Genomic DNA, 20,547 nt, shown 5'->3' on the forward strand with positions numbered 1-20,547 from the left:
CTCATGGACTTCAACTCCCAGAATTCCTGAGCCAGCTATGCCTACCCCTGCCAATTAGTTTCATTTGAAATTTGAAGATCTGGGTGTACTAATTTTTTTTAAAAAGAAGAGCAACCAACTATGTTGATAGAGGGGGAGGGGAAACAACATTCCAATAAGAACAAAAAAAGAGAGCAAATTATAGCATAGCTTGTTAGGATAGGGTGGAAAAAAGACAATACATGGAACGGGAGTGGGAGTAAATTACTCTGGACAAAATTAAAGGAAGGGTTGGAATAGGTGAAAAGTAAATGAAAATATCAGAGCGGAAAATATAGTAAAATAACCTAAAATATAGCTACAGGATTTCTGAATTTGAGAATGGAAAAACAATATTTAAATAGAACATGCAGCAATTTTATATTTGAAAATATCATATTCAGGCCTACAGTGGGACGGATGATGATAACTGCCAGATAGTTGCTCGGTTAGTATCTTCTCACACTACTGTTTAAACCCATGTTTCTCAACCTTGACAACCTGAAAATGTAATGTCAATTCCTAGAATTCCCCAGCCAGCACACTCATAGTCATCATTAAGTTTAGCATGTGAGAGAAAAGCCAAAGGAAGAATATGCATTTATTTCACTTATATGGGTTTAGCTTTATTTCCTGTAGGGAGAATGACTTAATTTGTTGTGCAAGGATAGATTAGGATTTGAAGCAAGAGATAGCACAATCAAGTAGTAGGATCACCAGGAATGAGCAACACAAAGGATAAAAAGAAAAAAGAAACAGTATATTTAGGCTACCTAAATCAATCCTTGGCTCATATGTGATCCCATGTAAATTGTATGGCTATTTTATTCTTTCATTGATTTACAAATTGGTCTAAATTTCTGCTAAAAAAAATCCTATTGATATTTTATTTCTGTTCTGCATTAAGCAGACATCCGTATTTTTCACATAGTGTACATTTGTAGTTACTCCTATCTCTTTAACAGGAAGAGGAAATTAATACAAGAACATTTGCCAGCTTTGTTAGCATGGGTGTGGATATGTAGGAAAATAACAGTGACTCTTCTCATACCAGCCAGCCCATTTATTAGTATTTAGTGGGGGAACACCTTTTCCTGGTTGAAGGAGGAGAAACATTTAAGAAGTTAGACCAGTCATGAAATATCTTGCTCCATGAGTCTTGAATGCCTTAATTGACTTTATTTACTCGTGAAAACATTTTTATTTTGAGAAATGATCAATGTGTTAAATTAGCCTCAGTGAGAAATCTCACTAAATTATTTTATTTAGATGGGTAACTTAAAATTCATTGGGATGTGATTAGTTTACTGTATTCTTTCCCATAATCCACTTAACCTGACTGGCCATTAACCCAGTGAAATTTCCTTACCATTGGTTCTGGTAGCACATATGGCAATACTCACCATTTTTGAGAATACTCATTCGATTTCCCTGGAACTCCATGAGCTTCTTTATAGCCAGTTTGTGGGCCCAAAACTTCTTAATATAGTTAGATATTGGGAATTGTGGTTTCTTCAGAATCTCTGTGAATGTTCTTTGCAGTTGGGATTTGGTGGGATGGTTGCACACAACTGGACAGATGGTTCTGCAAATAATCTGGCCCTGTGCCATGCAGGGCTTTAGATGTGATTGTAAGCATCTTAAATTGGTCCAGAAGTGAGTGAGAATGAATGTAGCTGATGTAGTGACAACTTGCCACAGTCAATTCGCCATGGCCAACTTGCTGTAGGAAAATTCAACAATTCAATTTAATTATTTAAAATAATTAAAAAGTTATTTTAATTTTTGTTGTTCACATTTCATTTTGTCGCTCCTTTGGCATCTTTTCTTTAGTGATTCTATTCCACTATTTCTTTGATATTAGTGTAACTCTTGTTCCGCAGTGAGTTGGCCATTGGAAGCTTGTTCTACGGCGAGCTGGCCTGTGGCAATTTGATCATGGTGAATTGTCACACTACAATCAATTGTAATGATTGATCTGCCATTGCCACTGTATCCTAGACAAGCAGCAGCTTCTAAATCTCTTCAAGGGTTGCCCTCTGAAAAGCCATTGAAGTAATCCAACAAGATAGTGCTGTGACCAGAAGTTCCAGAACGGGCATAATTGACTCATTAGATAATGTGTACAAAGGCTTTGCTGGCCACACCTATCACTTGATTCTGGAGAATGAGTCATTAATCCAGAAGGACCCCCCCCCCCAATTATGTATCAACAGTATCTGAGAGACTACAATCCCATGCAAAGTCTTCTTTCCCATCCAGATCCCCACAGCCTTCAGGCAGTGACAAACCTGACTGCATGGCTTGGCAGCCTTGGGCAGAAATGTACAGCTCAATATCTTCAGCATACTGATGGTACTTAATTCTGAACTGATGAATGACCTCACCTAGTAGCTTCCTGTGGGTAGATGTTAAATAGAAGTGGGGAAAGAATTAAACCCTGAGGCATTCTATAATGAAGGAGTCTAGGGCAGGACTTCCTCACCAGTGATAGTAACCAGTCCCCAAGTAAAAAACAACACCATAACAGTGTTCAACACTCCCCTCCACCCTAGGATGACACCATAATTAATGGTGTTGAAAGCTATTTAGAAATCATGAAGGGCACACTACCCCACACACCTGTAAATGTGATCGATGCTATCTTAATAATGTAACCCAATCGATGCTATCTTAATAATGTAACCCAATAATGTAACCTAATCTGAAACCCAGCAGAAATATTTCTGGATAATCTGCTTCTTTCGGGAATTTTTGGGGCTGTAAGCCTACTATCTTCTCAACAAGCTTCTCCAAGAAGAAGAAAAATAGAGACTGGATGAAAATTGCCAAAGTTAGTTGGATCCAGTGATGATCTTTTGAGATGAGGGAACATCCTCACTTCTTTCAAATCAGAGACCTGTTCATCACTATCTGTTTTCAACCATATGTTATCTCCAAGAGACCTTGACCACTCAGGTGCAGCCTGGATCTAAGACACAAGATGAAGAACATAGAGCCCAAAGACCCTTTATCAAGACTAATAGGCTTGAATTCTTTCCAGATAATCAAACAAGATAGGATCTGCACAACAAGAATCCAATTCCATGAGGATCCAAGCAACATAAAAAAGTTCCACGGGGGTTTGCAAGGGTTTCAACAGCCTGCAGTATCTAGAGAGTGGGAAAAAAACATTCCAGAAAGAGGCAAAAGCATACAACTCTATATTACTGCCAAGAAAACTATACGGGTATCTCTATGTAGTCCCTAGCAATTGTTCGACATTCAGATGAATTTACTTTTTAAGTGTTCCTGTAACAGAGCAATTTTATCATTATGTGGAAATGGGTCAGGCTAAATTAAATTTCCCAAATGACCCTTGCTTGGCCCTCCCACAATATATTAAATCTTCCTCCCATCTAATTAAAAGTATTGTGGTAAAAGAGTCAGCATGTCAGGCAAACGCAGCCCTCACAGGAGGTCAGTCTGTGGTTGCTTTTCCACTTATATAATTTTATTTCTCTTTCTTTACTGAAACCGAGTTGAAAACTACAAGTGATTGTCACTGTCATCTTCTGTTCTAAAACCTTCTTATCACCAAAAGAAAATAGATTATATTCTGGCCAAAATTATATTCTACCTTCTGTTTTTATTCACAAGGTAACTGTAATTAGCTTATCTTGTCATTATCATGAAGTTTTGAATTTGGTTTTTATTTTACCTAAATATTTGCAAATTGAGTTAGCTTGGATTCAAGAGTATCTTTAAAATTGACAAACAATCATCATATAGTTCGAAATTACAACAGCACTGAAAAAAATGACTAATGATTGTTTTTCACAAGACCGTTGCAGCATCCCCATTTGGCTCACATTTATGATGGTTGCAGTATCCTAGGTCATGTGATCACCTTTTGCGACCTTCTGACAAGCAAAGTCAATGGGCAAGCCAGATTTACCTAACAACAGTGTTACTGACTTAACAACTGTAGTGATTCACATAACTGTGACAAGAAAGATCATAAAATGTGGCAAAAATAACAACTGTCTTGCTTAGTAATGAAAATTTTCGCCTCAGTTGTAGTCATAAGTCGAGGACTACCTGTATTTTGAAGTAATCTGAGCTGTACCTGTAGTTTATACCTGCATCGCTTAGCTCAGATTACTTCAAAATAATCCTAAAACAGGTGAGACGACCAATATTGTAAACCTATGCAAAACTCCAGGGATGAATATGCCAGATGTATTTCTTTTAAGAATACATTAGCATTGAAATGGAATTTTCCCACACTCTTTACTATGGAGTAAATCTTAGCTAACAAGCTGATGCAACTGCTATACATCTGAAAACTCTACCCTTGCTAAAAGATGACTCTGCATCTGCAAGGTCTCTCCCAAAATGAAGTCATTATGCTAATGTTTATCTTATCTTTGAATTAAAATCAATAAGCTAAGTGTATGAATGGAGTAACAAAGGAAAGGAAGTTAATAGATCAGAGAAAGATTTTTGCTAAGAAAATCACATTTCATCCTGTTTATGTATTGATTCCTTGCTTAGCTAGCTTTTTTAAATTTCTATTTTTTTTAATGTTTTAATTGTTTTATATTGCCGGCTTATGATGGTGTAAACTGCCTATAGCTGCTCATCTGTGAAATGGAGATCATATAAATTTAATAAATAAAATAATACAGAATATGAAGGTGTGTATATATTTTCATATCTATGTATATTTATATAGGGTTATAAATGGTACCTAAGAACAAGAAAATAATTAGGCAGTTAGTAAAAAACGGTAATTGGGGCTTTTTGCCCCCAAAGAGCAACATTTTAAAAAATGTGTAAGCTATTATGATATTCAATCATCATATGGGAGATGCTGGTTAACATTTCAAGAAATGTTCTGAGGCAAATTTCCCATAAAATTTCCAAAAATATATGAACAGCATCTGAAACCTTTAGAGAGTTAAAGCCAGACTTGATGTCTTAAGAAAATAATACAAAACTCTTAAAAATGTGATCACTATTATGAAGCAGGCCAGAAATGAGAACACTGACATGTCTCCAAACCAAAACAACTAATGACAAGGAAAACGTCTGAAATTATCATAGATTTTAAAGTTTTCTACATAATGCTTATTCGCAAATATCAAACATTGAATAAAAATAGCACTAACAGTGGATAGAAAGTATCATTATTTTAATTAGCTGGAAATCCTGAAGTGTGTGTGTGTGTGTGTGTGTGTGTGTGTTTATCCCAAATTTAGGATCTTCCATTGCAGTTAGCCTTTGACAGCACATGTCGCCCTTTCACCTTATTCTGTGTTGAAAGGTTGTTGGTTACTCTTTAATATGAGTAGGGTTAAGAGAACTAGTGTTAACAAATACGATGATTATTATAAAATTTGTAATTTAAAACCCTGTTAAATTTTAATTAACAAAATAATTTGTTGGGTATTAAAATGATTTCTTAAAATAATTTATTAAACAAACCACAACTGGCTGGGTTCAGGCAGCACTCTACATCAAAAACCTTTTGGCTTTAACAAACTGTACCACACCAGGATGTGCAGTAGAAAGGCAGACTTGGAACACAAGTCTACTTTCTTTAAAAGAGCTTTTGGCAGTTTGAGATTGTTCATCAGTTGTTGGTGTTTCCAACTGTAATGTTTTTGTGCCAGATCCATTGGATTCGGCTGTTGTTATTTTTTCTGTGTTCCTGTTTATAAGACAATTGTGTTTTTAACTTGTACTTGGAATTATTTGTCTTTAGGAAAGGGCAGCCTAATTAATGTCATAGGCTGCTTCCAATCCTGTCTAAACAAATGTGTCATTCCCCTTCTTGAAATGTAGCAATAGATAAAATATTCTAAGTGAATATAAACAAATGCAATGGCAAATTCAGACTTGTCAATTTTTAAATATTCATAAGGCAACCTAACTAGTTTCCCCTCAAACTAGAAGGGAAAATACCTCAATAATTTGCTTAAAAAGGAATATGGCATCTAGAATATTATTTGCACCCTAAGCTTAAGCAACCTTTAAATTTTCTTTCAACTTTCAGTTATGGATAGTTACTTTTATATCCTGCCTGAGGCTCTCCCTGCTGTAGTTTGTAGGAAGCAGGAAAATAGCCAAGATGGCTATTTCTTAGGTTCAGAAGAAAAGCATTGACACCCTTCTCTAGGACATCTCTTATCTAGTTTCACAATAGCTTAAATGCTGAATGTAAATTGGTCAATTTGTCACTTAGTTGTATTTATAATTTCAAGGTATTTTATGATTAATCTTTCCACCGTGGTTCTCAACTGGAATACCAATCAAAATGCTAAGCAAAATCACAGTAGAAGAATGGAAACATATAGCACAAATCCCATAAATGGGAACTTTATTAAACTAGCAAGATAAACTCAGAAATGTATAAATGGTCCATTAAATACATCCAGTTCATTTTTACATATACTTTTATATAGAAATTTACTTACAGTTTCCAAACATGTAACATTTAAATTATTTTGTCTTTTCAAGATCACTACCATCAAAAGGTAATAAAAATCCACCACCTGCTTTTGCAGATGAGTATAAAATGATGTAGATAGAGCCAAAGGGGTAGATTACTGCATTTTACCTATGGAGGAAGGAGAACTCAAGAACCTGCTAAAACCAAAAGCAATTATACCATTCCAAGAGCATTTACCATAAGGAAGCTTGGCCAGCCATTCTACTGAAGTGGTGGCTCAACTGTACACTTGATGGCATTTTGGCAAACAAGCTGGAGAGAAAAAAATAATTCAGTCACAGAAAAACACAATATCATGAGCTGAAACTGTAAAATTATTCAGTTCATTCGTTCAATGTCTGTTGTCAGTCTGGGCAAATTCCACAGGACCTGATGTACATATAGAAGAAAGAGTGGGAATGTTGAAAACAGGGCTTGATAACTAACATTATTTACCCCAATATTAATATTTGTTATTATTTGCTTTTTAACAATATTTCATCAATGAATAAAATGGCAGCTGTTTAAATCAGGGGTCTTCAAACTTGGCCCTTTTATGACTTCTGGACTTCAACTCCCAGAATTCCTCAGCCAGCATGCCTGGCTGAGGAATTCTGGGAGTTGAAGTCCACAAGTCATAAAAGGGCCAAGTTTGAAGACCCCTGGTTTAAATGAAGAGGCTGAATAGCCACTTTCCCTATAAAACTCACTGCCCAATATTTATTTGGAAAGGGACCAAGGAGAATGCAAAATATACATTAACAGGTTTTTCCTCATTCTCTGTATCTTAGCCTGACCTGATATCTCATGCAGCGAACTATTTCTCTAACACTAACATACTAACACACACACATACACACACGCCTATAAGTGAAGTTTAAAAAGGAGTGTTAAAACCCACACTTGAGGCAAAAGAGCCTTTTGCCATACTTGAAGAAAATTTGCACATTTCAAGCCTACTTGTTTTTTTTTAAAAGAAAGTGGTATCAGGAAAACTGAAGGCTTTTCCTAACTGGAGCAGCAATTCAAGTAAGTGGCATAATTAAAAATCAATGGAAACCAGAATTGATAAGAAAAGTGCTCTGCAAAAGGTTACCATCCCTTGCAGATTTCAAGCTGCAGCATTTGTGATAGGTATCACAAACATGGCACTTATGTATACCTAAAGCTGGCAAGTTTGCACATGACTGAGACAAGCCAAATCAACCATAAACATTTTTTTTCTAACTACAGTACTACTTGTGGTTTCTGAGAGCCATGGCTTCCAGCTAACCCAACTAATTCCAACACCAATCATTCCTTTTAGAATTCTACAGTATTTCTACATGCAATGCAGCTCAGTTACACTCACGGAGAATAAAAATTCTGCCCAGCAGACGTTTCCCTCCTTCTAAAAGACACACATATAACTGAAGACATGCTGTATATTCTTTAGATGAGGTTACGGTCACACCCCTTCCAAAGCCAGCAGTGTTCCATTTTTATAATTTAGTAGGCCAGAAATTCCATGTGTCCAATTGCCAGCAATGGACTCTGCAACAGACACAGTTATTCTTGAACCCAAGTGTTTAAAATGATCTATGTCTATTGTTCATGCTTTTTGCAAAAAAAAAAAAAAAAAGTTCAGGACTGCATTCTCAGAAAAGCAGTGACAATACAACAACTGGCCATAATTCCTAATTCTGAATTCCTTTCCTTTCATTGCATAAAAGCATTTGTTAACACAATCTTCCCCAACTTTGCAATATTTTTTTACATGTAATTAACTTTAGTTCATCTCATCTCAAGCCAGCTAACTTGGAGATGAGGTCTTGTCTGGCAGAACACTAAGTTGAGGAAATCGGTTTTAGCATGCAAAATTCCTGAAGAGGTACTATCTCCCCAAGACAAGGGATCTTAGTTACAGCTATTCCATCACAGTAGTTTTGAAATACATTCAATTCAGGCATCCCTCAGATTTGCATAAGGTACCTTAAGTTTCTATTGAATAACAAAATACAGCATTACTGTTTAGAATCTTTCATAACAATAATAGTCAGCACTGAGAAACCTGGTTTTCACATTCTATATTGCCAAATGATACAAATGCATTTATGTTTTAGAAGTGATTCAATAGTTTCCCAATTGTACTTTGACTCCCATCTTTGCATTTAAGGGATCCTGATTTTTCCGTTATTATTTGCTCCCTCGGCACAGACTCTGCTTTAACACTTAGAAGCTCACTGTTGTCAGTGTTTCTTTTGATAATCTTAGCACTGTTGGCTCTTTTCAGTGTGCCTCCGCCATTTTCCTTTGGATTAGAATCATCAGATGCTGCTGCTACTTTCATTCGAGGTAGTCTTTGAGACAAAGACCTTGTGAGAGGTGGAGCTCTAGAAGGGGAGGGCAAATCCACCTTTGCACATTTTGAAGAAGAGGCCACTGTATTTCTTGCAAAACTCGGAACAGGAGCGGGTGCCTTGGGAGCTATGACAGATGTGCTTTTGTTAGCATCTACAGGGCCCTGAGATTTGGTCAAGGAGCGGCACATTTTTGTTTCATCATTTTTTGACTTGGGAACATATCTGACTGGTTTGCAGCTTGGCTTTTTGAAAGAGCCTTTAGGCTGAAGCGGCTCCTTCTCAAAATGGCCACTGCTTGAATTTGAAGTTCCATGCTGAAATTTTGGCTCTTCTACCGATATACTCTGCCGATATTGAGGTTTTGGCGCTGCGTCTACAATACCCCGGACGGAGTTACGACGTGACAGACGTGTTTCAACTACAGCCGTGTCTCGAGATGCAGGCTTAGCCTCTGGTTTTTTGGGGCAACTAGGAGATGCTGGTTTAGTGGACCTAGAAATGGGTACAACTTTTCTCATGCTTGCATTCTCTGATGAATTCAGAGTTCTCACGGGTCTGGGATGATTTGGAGAGGCAGTGCTGGATTTTGTATTACCTGAAGTTTTTTCTTTCAAAGAATTTCTCTTTGGTCCCAATGCATCTTTGCTCCTTACCGATTTTTCCTTTGGAAAACTAGGCTTATTGCTACAGTCAGATTTATCATTAGAAAAGATGGCATTGTCACCAGTCTGCAGATCATTCATATAAGAGGAGTTAGCACCATTTTTGTTATCTATTTTATTGCCACCTGGCTTTGGACTGCTTTCTTCTGAGAGATCAAGTGTCAATGAACATTCAAAATCTGATTCAAAGAAAACTGGTCCTTGAGTTTTAGTTCCTGAAATACTACCATCTGAAGATATGGGGCTATCATTATCAGGTTCCAGAGCTTCATTAACATAACTCATCATTTTGGCAGAATGCTCAGTTTTATAATTAGTCTTTTCTCTATTGGATGGATTTCCTGTTATGCCAGGAGAGTGTAAGGCTGGATCATCCTGAGCATCTAAGCCTTGCATTCCAGCCACAAAATGAATTGGAGATGAATCCTCTATATAATTTGTTTCGTGAGAGTCAAACTTACACAGTCCAGGAATGTGTTCATGTTCTTCCATAGATGGGTCCCAAGAAACTGCATCACTGGATTCCATACAAGGCACATTGAACCTATACTTCTCATCATTTGACCTCTCTTGATTGCTATAGAGGTTATCATGGGAAGTATCTTCTACATGTTGAACCTGAGATGTGAAAAACTGGTAACTGTACTCCTTGTGTTTGGAACCTTGGTCTAAATGCAAATGAGTGAAGCGGACATCCACAGGCTCCTTACTTTCTGACCATGCTACATTTGGTCTTGTTGGACAAGGATGTTCACGAGGGAGACTGTTAAACTTGTTCGGATCTTCTCCTTTTGAGGTACCCAGGAAAGTAAAGAGTTCTCTTTCTGCAGTCACGCCCAAGGAATGACGAGAACGTCTTGTGCTGGTATTTCTGTATGAAGGACTTTGGGGTCTTTGTTGCAAAAAGGGTAAGAATTCTTCAAGTCCTCGCTTTGTTAGTGTACCAACATCATTTTCACTACTGCTCCTGCCAAAAGCACTGATATCCCCAACAACCCACGACCGGCGTTTGTCCTCCAGCTCTTTAAGTCGCTGTAGTTGCTGAAGTTGTTGAGCCTCTCTTTCTTTGTTTTCCTGTTCAGAAAATACATATTTATAATCATGGAATTAAATACTTATTTACATTAAATTTGCCTTTATATTAATCCTCCTTATCTGTCCCCCATCTATATTTTTAAACAAAGTAGTACTGTAATAATTTCCTATCAGAATATAAAATGGAGTAATAAATATTTTGTTGATGTTTCATTGCAAATACTTAGGCCTAACTGCAAGTGGGTTATTATATGCTCCTCAAATTTTATTCCATTACGCTCAAACATTCTTTAAATAATCAACTCAGTCATAATATTGTCCAAAATTCTAAAGTTGTAATTCAATATATTAGGAAAACATAAGCAAACCATTCAAAGGAAACAGTAAAATTCATGTCCAGATTTGAATAAGATTTCTATGAATGTGAACGCATTTTAAGTACAAGATATATTTACTGAGGTAAATATACCTCAGTATATTTAGCATTATCCCCATATTGTTTTCTTTTATAAATCTTCTTGCCTTTTTAAAAAAATTGAGTTTTCTGTAATGAAAACCATCATTGCAATCATTTACATTTCACACAAACCAGATTGGAAAGAATTGGTAATTTTCATGTATGTGCAGGTTTAGTAGCGGTCATCTGGGCATCCACACATGTGATTACATATTTGCACATTTAAAATCTTCTAGAGTTTATAAAAACATCTGAGTATATCTGTAGCATCAGGTACAGAAAAGGGGCATATTTTGTGCTATCTTGATTGTTTTTGTACTGGACTGCTACAGAGCTGTCTGATATAACCTACACCAGGGGTAGTCAACCTTGGGTCTTTTATGACTCGTGGACTTCAACTCCCAGAATTCCTGAGCCAGCTAGGAGTTGAAGTCCATGAGTCATAAAAGACCCAAGGTTGACTACCCCTGACCTACACAGTGTGGCTGTAGAGGACAAAAGGTCCTTGAAGGACAGGAAGAAGGCCTAATCAATGAAAAGCTGAGATAAATAGGGTATAAGCCTCCTTCTCCAAGACACCTTGAGGAAATATTTCAGACAAGCCCTTTACATGAAGGAAAACTAAGGTAGCAGGGTCCTCAGTGCAGTCAGTTAGAAGAGGAACATTTAATTGTAAGCTGCTCAAAGTCATTAGGACTTGGGCAGCCCAAAAATATATTTATATTATTCCTGCAGTGCTGACAGGACCCTAAGGCCAAAGGCTGAATAGCCACAACCAATCTTCCTGCATACCATGAAAGTTCATGAGTAACAATGAAACAAAGTAAATAAAATAAAATTATAATTTAAACAAACTTGATGGAACAAGGAGCTCAAAGGTGAATGTGTTACTGCTCTGGAGGTCAAGAATAAACAAATGGGGTTCAGCAGGAAATATGCCCAGCCACCTTTTGCAGGACTACCACCAAACAAATTTCTATAAACTCTAGAACAGTGTTTCTCAACCTTGACAATTTTAAGGCATGTGGACTTCAACTCCCAGAATTCCACAGCCAGCAATGCTGGCTGTGGAATTCTGGGAGTTGAAGTCCACATGCCTTAAAATTGTCAAGGTTGAGAAACACTGCTCTAGAATGTTCCAACACCTGCCCAGGTATTGGTAAGTGATTGTGTATTATCAGCAATACATATAAATTCCCAGTAATACATTTAAATGCTTGGCCATTCAAGCAATGCCTCTAAACTTACATCTCAGTGACTTGAGATCATGGGAATCTAGATAGGGGAAAGCAGTCTCAAGTTCAACCCCAGCAAAACTGAGTGAATTATGATTTTAGGACCACCTGGATGTAAAGAATTTCTAATTTTGATTCTGGATGGGGTTATACTGCCCTAGACAGATCTAAAGTGCAATCTGGGGTTCTCCTTAAAATATGTCTATGGAGATTCTCAGTCATCCAGGTATGGTTGTCCCAAAGATGCTTTTTTTTTCAGAAGGCAACTGGACTTTCTTGTGCTTCTTTTGAAGACGTTTCGCTTCTCATCCAAGAAGCTTCTTCAGTTCTGACTAGATGCTGGGGAGTGGAAGGATTTATACTGCTTGCAGACAGATGATCATTTGCATTCCTTTAGAGACACAGGGTAGAAAACATCCTGCAGCCAGAAGGCTCCACACATATTTGCACTTCTCAGGTGACCCTCAGGACACAGGTAAACCTCCAAAATGGTTTCAATGACTCTCTAAAGAAATGCAAATGATCATCTGTCTGCAAGCAATATAAATCCTTCCACTCCCCACCATCTAGTCAGAGCTGAAGAAGCTTCTTAGATGAGAAGTGAGACGTCTTCAAAAGAAACACAAGAAAGTCCAGTTGCCTCCTGAAAAAAAAGCACCTTTGGGTCCTTAAAATATGGCTCCTGCTTGAAGAACAGGCAATAGCATAGTTTTGAAAACCTTTGCACAAATTTATCTTGTATGCCAGTTATGTCCATTCCTGGACCACAAGGTCTTACTCAAGTCATGTCCATATAATATTCCATGAACTTCTGGTTATCGTATACTTCCAGCATGTGTTTTAAGGTGCTGATTGTGACCTACAAAGCCTTTTTCCAATTACTTCTGCCTGATGGATAAGATTTGATAAGGCTGGTATGCTCTAGATCCCATCGCATAAGAGTCCCATCTTGCCAGAAGACATGCCTTGTTTACTGCTACACCTACTGCAAGGCACAGCTTCAACCAAGACAGCCAGATGGCCACAATCCTACTTGCCTTTCGGAAAGCCATGAATCCCTGGCTTTTCTTCCAGGAACTAGGTAGGGAGTTTTGTGATTGAATAACAGAATAACAGAGTTGGAAGGGACTTTGGAGGAAACCCTATACCATTTCAGGCAAAGATTGTCTGGGCTTTTTTCACTGCTTTGGATGGATGAACTTGTCTCATGTGCAATATGTTTTATTTTTTTTTAAAAAAAGATGTTTTTATCTGAGTTATGATCTTCATGATTGGGTGGCACTATAAAGTAATAAATGAATAAAGGGTAACAAAGATTTATAAAATACACATTATTCCAGTGCATCTGAGGAGCTTTGTCAAGAACCATAATCACAGCCGCACATATTTATATGGACATATATGTAATTGTGTACTCCAAGAACTTTATGATCTTGAGTTTTGCAGAAATAGCTCTTTCAGGAATTTGGCAAGGGTAAGAAGTACAACTCTGGAAAATCAGCAGAGGGCAGGCAAACAGGGATGAGAGAACAGAGAACATGGCTCCCTGGTAGCCCCAAAGGGTGTCATGCATTATTTGACTCAATGGATCAAATCACAATATTAATAGTAATAAAGCAACTTTATCGCTTAAGGCCAATAGATATTTCTGAGTTTTGGAGTTGTTGTTACCTTAACAGCTTTGTTGAATCTTAAACAAAAATCTCGAAAGATCTGAAAGCATTCCTCCAGTTTCATAGTTTCTTTGTCTTCACACAAAAAGTCTATAAGGGCGTGTGCTTCTTTCATCAGATCTCGTTTCCAATGGTCGAGTTCTTTTAATTCTTTAACAGCAAACTTTAAATGAAAGTAAAATACATAGAGATTGATGAATGATTATTTCTTACATGCTATGCATGCAGTTGCTAATTTCAGAAATCCAAAGTGTCATCTGTAGCAAGAGACTGTAGACTATAGCACTGGCACAACAGTTGCTGTGCTCACCTTGGTCTATATACAACTTTTTATCCTTCCAGTCAAACAGGTATTGCAGGGTTTTTTTTAAAGTATGGCACAAACCTTACAATACAAGTTTATACAAAACAGTAGTAGAACGAGTGGGCACTTCATGGGCAATAATTATGCCAACAGCATTCATCATTCAGAAATAAATCAAATACATTATACCTCTCTTCACAAAATGTAGATCCCCAAAGAGCTGCTTTCATTCAGTGAAATGATGAGAAAGGGCAAAAACCCTAAGCACTTGTGAAATAAGCAATAAATATCTCTTGCCATATAAAGAATGTTGATTATTGATCGAAAGCATTAGTATTCCATTACAGAATATATATCTATGAAAGGAGAGGAATACAGTACATGCTCATTATTTTCTGCCACATATTTCATTTTATCTACAATGATGCAGAAGACTCAACTATGAAATCTCATCTGAAATTATAAACAGATAAAATCCACTTATGTGTATCAAGAGCCTCAGCATATGTTCTTGTAATTAATATAGCCCTTTGGACCACTGAGTTTCAAACTCAAATCCAGTTTAACAAATAACCAGTAACAAATATTTGATCAAGGTAAGAGGCTGCAATCATGCATTTCAAGAAAATTAAACTGAAATTTTTCCAATTCCTTTTATTTTTTTTCTGTTTAAAAAACATGCAACAGAAACAAAGGAGATGCCTTCAGAACTTCCATTCATTCCCTAAAAAAGCATTCTTTAAAAAAAAGGGATGTCAGTGCCAGACACGTATTAAGCTTTATTTTCCTGATGAGTTCGCTTACAAAATGAAAGAGAAAGCCTGAAGGTTAAAAGGCATGGAGATAGTAAATGCTATTCTAAGTAAGGTAGATTATCTTAAATTCATCTGTTATACAAAAAGGAAAAAAAGCTATTTCAATCAGCAAAGAGTTATGAAGATAACCTAAAGAAGGAGTATGAAAATTGGTTCTACCTTTCTTATTAGACAAGTTGTTTATGAGTAATAATGAGATTTTTAAATCAGATTCATTCAGCATTTTTTAGAAAAGATTATATTAGATGCATTTTTAAAATAAAGGGAGGCTGAAACCTGGAATTAGTCTAATTAAAATTAATATGGCAATTATATGTGTGTTGTTTTAAATATTTGCTTTAGTATTAGCATTTTAAAAGATGATATTAGCACCTTTAACATGGCAGTCAAGGCCTCTTTTTAACTTCAGGAAAACATGTATTTTTCCTCTAGGTCAAGGCTATTTTTGTATGCGAAAACTTGTCTTTTCAATACTAAACAATAAATAGTGTATTCTGAAAGTCCTTGAATACACTTGCAAATTTTAAGAAAGATATAAAGTCGGCTAGGAAAGAATAATGTAACGCATAAATTTGCTGTGGAATGTTATCTAGAATCAACATTTTCTATTGTTCAAGTCTCACGTGTAATCAATCTCCTTTACTGTTTGATCGCTTGCTTTCTGACATATTACATATACTGAATATAAAGCATGCCTCGTTTCTTTCTGTGCCTTATAAAGAGACTAGATTCCCCTTGCTTTGCCTGAATTAGTGATTCACACTTTTGCGTGGACAAAGAAGGGGCTTTGCAAAGACAGTTTAGGGATCAAGTTCTTAATCAGCTACACTTCAAACTCAGGATGCCAGCAAAAGATTAACAAGGACATTAGGAAAACTTAAATATTTCTCAATACTGAATAGGTGATACAAAATCATTTGTAGTATTAACTGTTACCAATGAAGTACAGGAGTGTACCAATGAAGTACAATTGGCAGCTGTCATTAATGTAAACTATGATAGCTAATATTCAAAGGCTAAACAATAAAGTGTTGGTTTGGACACTTATGTATCTTTTCTGTCCTTCATATAATTGCATTTGTTGCTTACAATGTTCAGATATAGATAATAATACCTACTTAAAGCTTTTGTCTTAATTAAGATCTCATGTATCTAGTGAAATTATAGTTTAGGGACCCAATTTTATGACCATTTTTACTGCAGTGGTTAAATGAATCCAGCTTTCCCAATTGACTGTTTCTTGGCAAAGGGAAGCAGGGAAGGTTGCAAACCATTAATCTGATAAAATCAAACTTCACTCTAAATAACTTCCCATTTATCTACTCTATACTAATAAGTATTGTCAAACTTTTAAAATTTTACTTTCTCCTATTATTTAGAAATAGAATACTTTCAGAATCTTTACTTAATGTGTATATTTATTTAATGTGTTATGTATAACTAACATAATGTAAACACCACCCAAGACATGTGAATATAGGCCTCTTAATGGACCTGCCCAAACAGAATGTCTAAGTATGGGTGTTTCAATTAACTACAGGTGGTCTTTGACTTACAACCATTCATTAATGATCATTCAAATAATGACAGCCTCAGAAAAAGTTAGATATGACCTGTTCTCAAAGTTACGACTGTTGCATAACCTCCTGTCATGGTTCCGACAGACAGAGACAAATAAAGCAGAACTCAGAGGCTTGCAAATTCCTCAAAGAACATGTTTATTAATTACAAAATATCGGCACGGTCAAGAATGAAATCAAGTCTGGATACACAAGTAACAATTTTCCAATACAAAGTTAAATGTCCCACCCACAAAAGCTATGCAAGCAACTATGTTCCCCAATATGATTATTTGGTGGGCTTTTTATGCTACACCCAGTCCCTAGTCTCGGGAACAGCCGATCTCTTTCGTTCCCATGGGACAAAAGATTATTTTGAAGGACAGAAAAGACACACAAGAGTCAAACCTATCCAATACAAAAGCTAATCAGTTTTAGCAGATATTACCCATAAATCAGAAAAACAAAGTATTCATAAAAATAAGTTGTAGACTAAAATCAGTTCTTCATTCTCCTAGAAGTAAATTCATTCTTTATCTTAGAAAGCCTCATTCTATAAGACTAATCTGAGAAGTATGACATCAATTGTAAAAATATTTGAGTTTATAAAATCCAGTTGGATATCAGACTGATCAGAGTATACTAATGAATATTAAAAAATGCAACATCTTACCTGAGACACATTAGGGTAGCATTATTCTAATTACTAATTTACAAAACTAATAAGACACTAATTCCTGTTATTCAACTATTCTATCCTTTCTATAGAAATAATGAATAAAATACTTAACAGACTTTTAAAAACCAGGATTGTCTATAATGGAAGAATTTTTAACAAATAAAATCTGAGATTGTAGGAAAGAATGCTTTGATCACCAGCATAAGAGCAAACGGATAGGTTCAATTGCCTTAAGCATTATACTACTTGGCTTTCATCAAATTGAAACAGTGGTGCAATTAAATGTTTGTACTGAATTTCAGACTATATCACCTCAAAGCTACTGAAAAATGCACAAACATAAGCTTCCATACTGAAGTGGTAATATTTGTTAAGAAAAGAAACCTTTTTAAAGCGTTATTTTTTCCGCAAGCAGAGGAAAGTGGGTGGGCAGGAAATACCATTGATCAACCAGTTAGCACTGCTTAAATAATAGGCACTTGACAAAACCATTTCACACACCATACTCTTTTCAGGACAACAAATTATGTTGCTTTGACTATGAAAAGCAACCCCTTAAAATACCTACATAATTTTAGCAAGAGTACCACTGAAAAGGGTTTCTAAGAGAAACAAGGGGTTTATTATCTAGTAAGCACACTAACTGAATTTAAATTATGCAGCTCAATATATAAATGTATAATAAACAGACATATCAAGAATCTGTGACAAACCTGAAGGAATCCTTCCATCTGCCGAAAGAGTTCTGTGTCCCGGCGAATACTATCCTTTAGAGATTTTGTCTTTGATGACAGGGAATGAAGTTCAGTTTCAATACTTTCTACGGATATCCTGCAGAGAAACAGCAATCTCAATCTACCTTGAAAAAGAGCATTTCCCCATTGAAATGTGGACAACTTAAAACATGGTATTTGCTAATGGGACATATTAGTGAACAGAGTCTAAGCAAATCATCAGCCAACATTGTTGAACCATGACGTTCACAACAGAAGTCAAAGTATTTGCATTAATGCAATATGAGTGTTACAATTCTGGTTCTTAAGTGGAAGGATACAATGGTGGCAAGATGTTAAATAATATGATTGCAACATTAAACGTAACTTTAATCAATGCAGTCAATTGATTAATATGTATAACCCAATAAAATTTAGTAAGTTAATTGCCATGAAAAGCCCCTTTAAATATTCCTGAATTCAACTTCTAAACAGGAAAGCTGCATTCATCATTTTTTTTGCTATGAAAATGAAAACAGTCTATAGTAAATATTTCCTTAAATCTCAGTTTTCATGCCCAAACTCTGCATACCAATTTATGTTCTCTGTGAAGAGAATAACCCGATGTTTACAGTTTTCTTATTTACCTTGCTGCCTCATGAACATGGTGCAATTTTTCTGAAAAGGTTAGAAGAACCTTATCTTTCTTTTGGGCTTCCTGAAACAAACAAAAATCCCAGTAACATTTAATTCAATAGCAATCAATGTGTATTTTTCCCCAGAGCAATTAAGAGGTTTCTGCTTTAAACCTATGGACCATGTTTTTCAAAAACTCATTTAAGAAAACTGGTATGTTTCTATCTTAATTGTGGACATTTTTAGAATGACTGAGTAACAGTCTACCACTGAATACAATCAAATTGCAGTAGGAAAGGCCATTAGATAAAGGCAACATACCAGTGCCTTTTCTGAAAACTAATACAGATAGTCCTTGACTTATGATCACAATTAAGCCCAAAATTACTGTTGATAAGACAGTCGTTAAGTGAATTTTGCCCCATTTTAAGACCTTTCTTTCAACAGTTATTAAGTGAATCACTGCAGTTGTTAAGTTAGTAATACGGTTGTTAAAGTGAACCTGGCTTCCCCATTGACTTTGCTCATCAGAAGGTCTCAAAAGGTGATCACATGACCCTGGGACACTGCAATCATTATAAATATGACTCAGTTGCCAAGCATCTGAATTTTGATCACGTGACTATGAGGATGCTGCAATGGTTGTAAGTATGAAAAATGTCGTAAGTCGCTTTTTTCAGTGCCATTGTAACTTCAAACGGTCACTAAATGAACTGCTGTAAATTGAGGACTATCTGTACAACATTTCCTGCTTAATCTCTTTTTTGCCCTCTCTCTGGACACTTCAAATTAGCTGTTAAACCAGCGTGCAGGGAAATATTAACAAAATCACCAAAACAAATGCTAAATTTTAGATTCTCAGGAACATTGCAAATTAAGCAAGGGTTAGGAAAAACAATTTGCTCCTCAATTTTGCAGCCCTTATCTGTCCCATAATATCCCATCCATTACCTATTCCTTCTGCTTAGATGTCTATAGACTGTTATCTCAGAAATGGCAATTTACATACCAAAGCAACAAAATGAAGCAGATTCATCCCAGGCTTGTTTGCTTTTGTATCTGCCAACTTGAGTAATGAGGATAGCTTGAAGCCAACTGCATTGCCAGCACAGCCTCCCTATGCAGAAGAGTGAAGGGGGAGGCAGAAGAGATATGGGAGGTCAATCCACAAGGCTTGACATTCTTTGCCCTACTCGCCATCTGCAAAGAGGCTAATCCACTTACTGCATTCATAATATTCCCAGCCTGAAGGACCAAGTGCAATATGGCATGCAGCTCTTCACAGCACATCAGCTCTGGAAAAAAGACACAAGAAATATTATCCAATGGGCATTTGTTTAGGAGGCAAAAAAAATATATTTCAATATTTTGCACATTCAATTTATCTTATTTTTCTTAGAGGAAGCTAGGCTAAAAGTAAAAGTTTAACGCTAATTTAGGGAGAGGATATAAATCTAATTATTGGCAAAAATAAATGTAATAAAGAAGTAAGCACATTTTAGCTGAAGCTAAGGAAAACCTTATCAGCTGCCTTGGTCCATCTTTTGCTAATAGGTTTTCTTTTTTTCTGAACTCTGAGACTGTACTCTATAAAATGGACCTACGCACAGCGGACAAGCAAAGCAAAACTTTTAGGCTCCATCTTTTTTGCTACAACTTATGCCATTTAATAGGGTCTTCTAATTATGAGAATTTGGGGGTGGATGGGGGGGCTTGGAACATTCTTTGGAAAGGAAACAGGGAACTCAACTTCATTTTGATATTTTATTTGAATCTGTCTGAATTTGTGCAAATGCTCCTTTTATGTAGATGTGTGAAAACAACACCTAGAAGATTAATTTATTTCCCTAGATTAAACATTTATTTCCCTAAAACAATGTTCATCAGTCTGGCCTACAATGAATTCCACGTAGGAAGGGATATGCAGAAGGAAAAATATATTTA

The 20,547-nt window shown here is 36.2% G+C and overlaps 1 protein-coding gene across 1 annotated transcript in view; it reads right to left on the minus strand.

Annotated features, from left to right (window-relative positions):
* Positions 1 to 8,291: 8,291 nt before the first annotated feature.
* The window catches only part of FHDC1 (FH2 domain containing 1), a 32,551-nt gene continuing 20,295 nt past the window's right edge, over positions 8,292 to 20,547 (minus strand). Inside the window, exons 6-11 of the mRNA XM_015825661.1 lie at positions 19,828 to 19,898; positions 19,613 to 19,720; positions 18,615 to 18,685; positions 17,968 to 18,085; positions 13,896 to 14,060; positions 8,292 to 10,571 (exon numbers count right to left, since the gene is read on the minus strand). Of these exons, the coding sequence (XP_015681147.1) occupies positions 8,592 to 10,571; positions 13,896 to 14,060; positions 17,968 to 18,085; positions 18,615 to 18,685; positions 19,613 to 19,720; positions 19,828 to 19,898 (2,513 nt within the window). The 3' untranslated portion in view covers positions 8,292 to 8,591. The remainder of the gene's footprint in view (positions 10,572 to 13,895; positions 14,061 to 17,967; positions 18,086 to 18,614; positions 18,686 to 19,612; positions 19,721 to 19,827; positions 19,899 to 20,547) is intronic.

The sequence above is a fragment of the Protobothrops mucrosquamatus genome, unplaced genomic scaffold, assembly GCF_001527695.2.
Source record: "Protobothrops mucrosquamatus isolate PMUCROS unplaced genomic scaffold, P.Mucros_1.0 scaffold_201, whole genome shotgun sequence".
Lineage (NCBI taxonomy): Eukaryota > Metazoa > Chordata > Lepidosauria > Squamata > Viperidae > Protobothrops > Protobothrops mucrosquamatus.